The sequence below is a fragment of the Saccostrea cucullata genome, unplaced genomic scaffold, assembly GCF_032062105.1.
Source record: "Saccostrea cucullata isolate Sc308-1 unplaced genomic scaffold, CSIRO_AGI_Scuc_v1 ctg15329, whole genome shotgun sequence".
In the NCBI taxonomy this organism is placed as follows: domain Eukaryota; kingdom Metazoa; phylum Mollusca; class Bivalvia; order Ostreida; family Ostreidae; genus Saccostrea; species Saccostrea cuccullata.
Genome location: NW_026918904.1, coordinates 5,698 through 14,788, shown reverse-complemented (window position 1 = coordinate 14,788; position 9,091 = coordinate 5,698). Strand labels below are relative to the sequence as shown.

The 9,091-nt window shown below is 32.0% G+C and overlaps 1 protein-coding gene across 1 annotated transcript; it reads right to left on the bottom strand.

Moving 5' to 3' along the window:
- Nucleotides 1–2,604: 2,604 nt before the first annotated feature.
- On the bottom strand, nucleotides 2,605–6,373 carry LOC134275500 (cysteine and tyrosine-rich protein 1-like). Its single transcript, XM_062757785.1, has 4 exons — nucleotides 6,258–6,373; nucleotides 5,123–5,204; nucleotides 4,628–4,785; nucleotides 2,605–4,165 (listed from the first exon to the last, which is right to left on the bottom strand). Exons 1-4 carry the CDS (start codon nucleotides 6,316–6,318, stop codon nucleotides 3,918–3,920), a joined length of 549 nt encoding a protein of 182 aa, XP_062613769.1. The 5' UTR covers nucleotides 6,319–6,373; the 3' UTR covers nucleotides 2,605–3,917.
- Nucleotides 6,374–9,091: the final 2,718 nt, after the last annotated feature.

Genomic DNA, 9,091 nt, shown 5'->3' with positions numbered 1-9,091 from the left:
AGATTTTCACTTTGTAACTTCCTTGTAAATAATACGAACTTCATTTCATTGTGGGTCTGATGTAAAGATTTTTTTTAAAAAGTTTCTAGAAACATCGGTATGATTGTCTGAACTTCGTTTTTTTTTTAACTGCTACGTATATTAATGACAAAAATCCGGACACATTTAGATAATTATATGTATTACTGGGACATAACAGGTTACCAAATGCGTAATAAAAAGAACAACTGCTTACAGATTTAAATATTTTTCCTTGTTCTAAAGTTATTGCGAATATTGTTTTCTTAACAATAGGAAATTAAAATAACGGTATCATACCCAAAAATCAACATGCACAATGATACACGATTGCGTATTAAAACTTATTGGGCTTTATTTATACTTATCTCAAATGTTAAAAATTTATAACTTGAACCACCGATTTGTTAGCCAATCAATGACTTATTTTTCTTCACAATGTAAATACATATACCCTTTATTCCGACTTCATGCCCTTTCAATAACTTGTAGTCGTTCGCGTGGCACAGTGGTTTGAGCGTCTGCTTTAGGGTCGCGAAGTAAGGAGTCAATCCTTACGTCACGGGTTCGAAACCCCACAGTGGGACGTGGAGACCGGTCCTTCGGATGAGACAGCAAAAACAGAGGATCTGTGTCGCAGTAAGTACTGGCAGGAAAAAGATCCCTCACTGCTCAATGGTCACGAGTGCCTAGTATAGGACAAAATTTGTAGCTCTCCATCGGCAAGTGGTGGTGTCTCCTTATGAGTGAACACTTCTCGAGAGGGACGTTAAACAATATACTATCAATTATCAATGACTTGCTTTCTCTCTTTTTCTCTCTTCCAATGTATTTACTATTTTAGAATTAAACTTTTCGGGGGTAGCACACATTTTTTTTCATCAAATAAGTACACTTGAGTCTCACTTTTTCTTTTCTTTTCGGCATCTTTTGTTCATAATCGCTATTATAATGTATATTTATGACAGTATAGATAACTAATGTATATTTATGACAGTATAGGTAACAAATATACAGCAATCTTAGTACAAACTAGTTTATTTAGATTTCTAAAAATCTTCAACTTTCTTACCTTTTACAAATGCAATGCAAAACAAACATATTAACCAACTTAAAGAAGCCATGGTCTGAGTAATATTGAGGAAATATCTTTACAGAAGTACAATTGAAACTTGAAGCGGGAAGTGTCTCGACAATGTGTTCAGTTGGGTTAATGCACGTCTTCTACCAGTTACGGAGTGGATATAAGGCTTAATGGTAATACAAGATTTGATACAATTTGTCAACTTTGAAAAACTTTCTCCAAAAATTTTAAATGGATATTTTCAAAATAAATATTTCTTGTGGGCGCCATATGATTTCTGGTGGACAGTTCACGGTACATGTAGCTTAATTGGTAAAGCGCTCGCTTCGCGATCGGGAGGTCGTGAGTTCGAATTTCAGCCGCGACCGCGACTTCAAAAATTATGTTTTGAACTCTATGTCATACAACATACAAATCATATGACATTAAGCTTGACTTTCTATCATGATTGAACCTTTAATGATTTGATAAGAGTTTGTGTGATCACTTTTTATCACACAGTTTCCTTGTGAGAAAACAATGGCTATTCGAGACACTGCATTAAAAATTAATGGTAAAGAATCAATCAACTAGAGCGAAATTAAAGCTTCATTAAAGCTGCTGTAAAACATGTTAAGACTCCCAAGAAATATGCACTGAAATATGTGAAATTTACAGCAACCAAAATCTGTCTTATAGAAAATATTCGCCAGATGCCTCAACCTTTCAATTGACTAACCCAGTCTTGTTTCATTTTCCAAATTTAAACAAGAGGCCCATATTGGCCTTATATGCCACCTGCGCATCATGCAACAATTTTCCACTGACTGAATTTTGTTCATGTTTTAAACTAGATGCCATGACATTCACAATTTTGAAAGAGGCGCCATAGCTCATCATAACTACATGTATACACTGAGCAATTGCTTAGTTTGGTTACTTAATACCCATAAGCAGCGTTGCGGAACAAAAAAATGCATTTCAACTAATCAGTAATATTTAGCAATAATCAATAGTGCCCCTACCACACATCATCTGCTGACCCTAGGTCCATACATTTCACAAATTTGGAAAAGGCACCCTTGCTAATAAAAAAGTTTGATTAATACCAAGAAGCAGATTTCCAAGTATATAACTAGAACCCTCTCTTCGGTACCCCTGACCCATGGGCCTTAAAATTCACAATTCTGGAAGAAAAGCCCCTGCTCATCATAGTTTTATAGGTTAGTTCATCTGCTTAATACCCAGGAGTAGAGAAGATTTATAATGTATTTTCACTATATAATCGATAGAACCCCGCCCGAACTCCAGAACCCCTGACCATGGGGCCATAACAAACTTAAATTCCCATTACCCAAAGATACTTAGTGACAAGTTTGGTTAAAATTGTCCCGGTGGTTCTTGAGAAGAAGTTAAAAATGTAATAAGTTTTCAGACAAACAGACGGGCGCTGGACCAAATGTGATCAGAAAGGCTCACTTCAGCCTTCGGCTTAGCTGAGCTAAAAATGCATCAAGATTCCGGAGAGTTGGAAGATGTATATTTTTAGTTCAAGAATTATCAAGCTTTAAATTTATTACTTCCATCTTAATGAAGAAATAAATTTGTAGTTATAAAGTTATACAGATCATTCTCCTGTGTCAAAGATTTTATTGTAGGCAAACAAATTTTTTCTCATTGGCAGTCAAATAATATATTAATCAATTTATTTTAAAAAAGGATAAAACTTGTGTAATAAGTTTACAAAAAATCCAGAAATATGTTGATATTTTTACGGAGTCTTGACAGTAGTATTATTTTTGAAGAAACAAGGAATCGTGTATCCTTTCGACACTAATAAAACGAGAGAAAAAAAAGATTTTTATTGAGCCAGGTCAGGAAAGAGTTGTATCCTCTAAAGTCTGCATGAACACTGTCCGAACAAAAATAATTATTTTTTTCAATTTTCGTAGTTGAATATATTGATATATTGATAACTTGCTGCTTCTTTTTTCCCCTTCAAACTCCTTTCTTAAACGCTTATATTTGGACTCGCTTGTAATTTTCCCGGAACAATTACCGATGAAGCATGTTTACATTATAATTTCCGGTTTTATAAAATTAGAACCAAACATTACAAATTCTGGTAGTGTAACTCTTTTATGCGGAAGGTAGAAAAATTTGTTTGTGGTAATAGCTAGTATACGTTATTTACATTCAATAGAGAAAACAACAATACGTAGGACTTTCAGATATGTTCAAAGTGATTTTTATGATAAGTCAAGAGTTCAACCATTGAAAAAAAAACATTAACAGCAATTTCAATACAATATAAAAGTTTCTGATTAATATATTTATACACGTATATCACCAGTAGTTTATATTAGAACGTCAAATCAATAATTTTTGTTAATAAGTGTCGCCATACATGATATAATTGTAATCCGTAGCTTGATATTAGCATACATTTTGTATTTTACTGATGATACAGGTACGCGCTGTTAGTATCCTTCATTACTTAATAAACTGCAATTAATAAATATTATTGAAGTAAGTGAAACTGTGTACTCCTGAAATATTTTGGCTTACATATCGTGTGAAGTTTTTGTATATATTTTTGCCATGAAATTTGTATCCTTTTTCTCTGATATTTGTGAAAACAAATTAAAATAAAAATCAGCAGTAATTCAACCTTGTTTGAGTTAAAAATAGTTTTACAAAACATGAAAAATAACCGGGAATACTAAAGTTTTACAAGTTTTTAAAAAATAATAAAAATTCTGTATTGTCCATCATTAGTGGCAGGGGAAAATATATTCTGAACCATGTCTGGGTTCTGGTACATGTAACAGCATTCTTAAGTTGGATTAGGCGGAGTTTTCTGTTCCGTAACTGATTCGTATGATGGTGCAGGTTCTGTATATTGTTGTCCAGTAGGAGGGTAAACAATCTGTTGACCAGGGACTCCGTACTGCTGGCCTGGTGCCCCGTACTGCTGAACTGGTGCCCCATACTGCTGACCCGGTGCCCCGTACTGCATTCCCATGTTATATTGACCAGCAGCAGGGTAGGGCTGAGTGGGGTACAATCCGGGGGCAGTGTTTGCTGGTGAGACAAGTAGATACATTTAATTGATAATGTAATTTACATTATAAAAAAAAAATCATTTAATGTTAATTAAATAGGTTAAAAGTATTAAAGTAAAAAAAATTGCTGGTGGTATTTACTTAATCTATATAATTGTGTACAGTGTAAGCAAATTAAATTCATGTTTTCAAGGGTCCATGTTTAATTTGCTCTCAATTGTAATGTTTTAAGTACAGTTTCTGTTCGTTAGCTTCACAATTAATTTAATAATATTTAACTAAATGTTAGTTGAACTATTGGAGTGCATTCAATGAAAAGGTAAAATGTGATCAATAAGTTTTGCAAGAATACAAAATCAATAGATACCTAAATCATTAGGAATGTGAATCGCAGAGTAAAATAATTTAGTGATATAGAATCATGTTTTTTAAAGTTCTCTGTGGAGTTCAATAAGTTAAATGTATATATGTAGACATGTACCTGTTGATATCACCGTTTGCTGGTTCATTCCATTGCTGTAGACAACACCCGGCATTTGTCTTCTCTGTTGTGCTGCACGACAGCAGCAAACCACCATTATGACGATAAAGACGATGAAAAAGATGATACCACTGACGATACCAGCAATTGCTCCGCCTCTACAATGTGTATATATAAATGTACATGTCGTAATGAATATAATATAAAGTTAATACTTGTATACAGATTCTGATATTAACAATGTGTAGAAAAGACTGAGAACTAATCATTCATAATTTAACATTTATAATGCAAAAGAATATTTCTGTCATTGATTTTTTTTTTTCAATTATGTACCACCTAGTTATTTTACAACTGCTATTATGATTCACTCAAAAGTCTTGAACGTTATTTTTTATCATGGTTGAGATATATTTTGCGGTAAATATTAAGAAAACGATAAAAATTCAATCACTCATTGGATTTCTTACGAATAAATGACAAAACTTTACTCACGATAAATAGACATAGTCGTAGGAATAATAGTAATAATAACTGTATCTGTAGTAACGATATGACCTGTATGCTCCTTCACTACCTATTTCAGAATATAAATAGACAGAGTTTTTGTAAGAGTACAAACATGCTGGTGCTAAAAACCAAAAGTTGTTCGCTTAAGTTTAATGAAATACTTTGAAATGTTTACGCCCAACTTTTCTCCTTTTCTGGCAAGTTACACAGAAAAAAAGAAACTTTTTTTCTTTTAATATACCTTTTTTATTTCATTTATTATTCTGACGATGTAAAAACCATAACATTAATTTTTAATGATACTTTTACATAGAATGTTAATTTTTTTGGCAAGCTTATATCGACGGTCTGCAGTGACAGCGTCTTTCACTATACCATTGCAGTTTGTCCGTATGTTTTGTTGTACCCGGGAACTCAAAAAAGAAAACGCTAGGAAAACTCAAATTTCACTTTTAAACTAAAGATCTGGTGGTTTTTTCATATAATTTCATTTAATGTTTTCTATTAGGCGTCATAACTACACCTAAATCAAACTGCTTTCCGGCGCGCCGACAAACGTTGCAATTTTTCGTCTGATATGTTTCCTATTTTCCTATTTCGTTGCTCGGGAAACTTCCAAAAAATCAAATGCCTTGAAATTTTCCAAATGACGACACAATAGATAGTAGATTAAAAATAATTGTATTCCAACCTTGGCTATTTATAAATATATTACGAAATAATATTCTAGTATTTTCTTATGAAACTTTCCGGCTACTTGATCGTGCTTGGTAGGATCGTACCCTTTGTACACTCAACCATAACAATTTATTTACTTTTTGTCTATACTTTATAATAATATTAAGATGTACTTAAATATGATAAAAAAAAATTGCTCAGTTTAGGGCGCCGATTATGTTTGAGAAAACGCTTTGTCCATAATTTCACCTGTACATCTCTCGTATAAAAATCAATCTCATGTACGTACTATATAGATTTCTTTCCTTAAGACATGGATTTCACAATGTCTTTTTTCACGTAGAAGTCAACGGTTCACGATCCAAAATTTTTTTTTATCAGATAAAAGATACACTACAGCCAATTGAAAATAGTACAAAAACAATATAAACAATCGACTTACTTTGTAACAGATGGAAAAGTATAACACAAGGAAGTGTGTACAGTAACTCCGTGAACGCCATTTTGTTTATATTGAAAAACAAGTGGACTGAAAATAAATCAATGGGTACCAGACCATGGAAGGTATTTAAACAGGATGGGTGAAGGGTATATTTAGACCTCAATGATCTCTGAATATAATAACATTTAAAGAAACATACCAGAAATTAATTTTCTTATCTCCCACTTAGAAGAGCTACATGTACACGGGTATTTTATCAAGATTTCTTTCAATAAAAATGTTATTAATTAAGAAAGTTAATTTTTTACCAGCTTAAAATAAACACACTTTCGAAAAAGTCCCAAAAATTATGCATCAAGAAAAATTCATACATTTAAAAATTTTTTTTTTACAAAATATATTAACTGTAAGTGGCATTTTTGTACTCTTTATCAAAATTATGTGGTTTGGTCAAACCTTAAGCTGAACTACTAAACAAATATAACTTCTAACGTGACATATACAATGTATATGTACCTTACGTAGCAAAGGTATGTTAATTTTGAAAGAAAAAAGTTCTTGCTATTTTTTTTTTATTTACAAAAGTGAAATCTTTTTAGCTCACCTGAGCCGAAGGCTCAAGTGAGCTTTTCTGATCAAAAGAAGATGGGCGCATTTGGCGAGTGATCTGCAGAAATCATTTGTACGAAACATTTATGGTTTAAATGTCCATGATTTAGTTGGCTTAACATAGCTGGTCAGATTTTACAAACACGACCATAGGTTTTTTTCATTTAGTTTGAAAGACATTGTGAAATTGTAACATTTAAGTCCGTTTTTCCTAGGGGGTACTAAAACATAGTAATGTTTCACCAAAAAAAAAACAACACCTAAAATATTTAACGCATAGATGCATGATACGTGTACATGTACATTATAGAATAGAAGATTAGAATAGATTTCGCTCGAGAACCAAACTGAACCACATTTATCTCATTCAAAATTTTAATACATCAGTACATAAAACGAAACTGACTAATAAATTGTTGCTTGCATGGAAAAAAGAATTAACGCCCCATGTCAGGCTCGAACCAAAAACTTTTCACATCGAGTGTACTGAACAGTGAATCTTTTTTTTTTTTTTTTTCTTTTCTTTTTTTTTTTTTTTTTTTTTACACGCCCCATGCCAGGCTCGAACCAAAAACTTTTCACATCGAGTGCACTGAACAGGTAATCCTTTTTTTTTTTCTGAACAGGTAATCCAACTTACTGAGCTATCACCGCTACTCATATACAGATGATTTTAAAAGGACAAAGAAGCAAAACATTCACACATTTGGATTTTTGGGAAATAGTTTATTTTTCGTGGTCTCTGGGTCTTCTCTCCATTTTTTAAAAAAGTGTATTCGTTTCTTTGAATTAAAATACACACAAATAACGTTTCAAAATCATGGAGAGAAGACCCAGATATAGAAAATTTTTAGAAAAATGTGTTTGAAAATGTACCTTTTTGTACAAAATGTCTGATCTGGGCAATTTTCAAGTTATTTTTGAGCAAATCAAAGCTCAATTTCCGGAAAACATTTTCATTTCCTATTGCACAGGAACCCGATAAATTAAAAAAATGTTAAAATTTCTTGTGATATGTTGGTAAAATTTTTACTTTTCAATTACGCCCAGATTCCTGCCGAATGTCAATCAAAAGCGCCCTAGTTCTTTGTCCGTTGTCTGTCGTCGTTGTTGTTAACTTTTCACATTTTCATCTTCTTCTCAACCGCTGGACCAATTTCAAACAAACTTTTCTTTCGACGCTTTGTTTTTCCTTTCATTAAATATTACACATTTTATCAAATGTCAAGTGAAATAGACTGCAGTATAAACTTATAGACTAAATAGTGTAAGTTTTGTGTATTCTGCATTTATCGCTTTGAAACACGCTAATAAATATATGCATATAATCCTGCTTATACTTTAATAAGTATAAGAGGAGACGTTCAGAAAATCCTCGAAAATTGTTGAACCAAACTTGGATAATTTCAGCAACTGGGATAAATGATCCTATAATGTATATTTCAACTTTTTATTTAGACATTGTTTTTATTTATTTTTACGTCAAGCGTCATAGAATATGGCTGTCAGATTAAACAGATGTTGTTTATTTACTTTGAAAAAGTCAATACTCCAGTATATAAGCTCTGGTGTTTTCTGGAATTATACAACGTAATAAAAAATTGCGTGTTTTTTTAAAACATATATTTTGTATGTTCAAAAGTATGCATTTAGATTAATTTCACTTACATGCATCAAAGACCAATAATTTTTAATCCATTAAAAAAGCTTTTGAAATACTTTGTTATAATTAGTCAATTGTATATGCCCATTAACTTCTATAGTGCATAAGCATAGTTCAGGTGATTCATTATAATCACTTTACACATCAGAAATATCTATTTAATAATAATTGATACTAATATTGAAGAGGCAGTCCATCGAAAAACCAGGCAGTGTTATATTAAAGTAATGTCCTTCTGATAAGAGAGATAACTTTTTGAAGACATTTTTCCATGAAACTCAATGAATTGTCTTGTCAGAATTTTTGAGTTGTTTAATGAGGACCAAGTTTTTAGCCTACTCAATCAAACCTAATCGAAATTACAATACATATATTGTTGAAATTTGCTTAAATCGATCGTTAAGCATCAGATAAAACAAGATGTCGAAAGAATCAGCATTCTTATAAGTCATCAATGCAGTCAAATTTAAAATTTATTTCAAATGACGATGATCAAAACTCAACAAGACAGAAATTTGAAAATCTTGAAAGGAATCCACAAGTTCCATCTGCAATTTCACCT

Bases quoted from the DNA above. Each gene is read 5' to 3' on its own strand.
- LOC134275500 (XM_062757785.1), bottom strand. From the start codon at position 6,318: ATGGCGTTCACGGAGTTACTGTACACACTTCCTTGTGTTATACTTTTC. The intron at 5,205-6,257 runs GTAAGTCGATTG...ATTCTGAAATAG, and splicing joins ACTTTTCCATCTGTTACAAA to GTAGTGAAGGAGCATACAGG. The intron at 4,786-5,122 runs GTGAGTAAAGTT...TACACATTGTAG, and splicing joins TACGACTATGTCTATTTATC to AGGCGGAGCAATTGCTGGTA.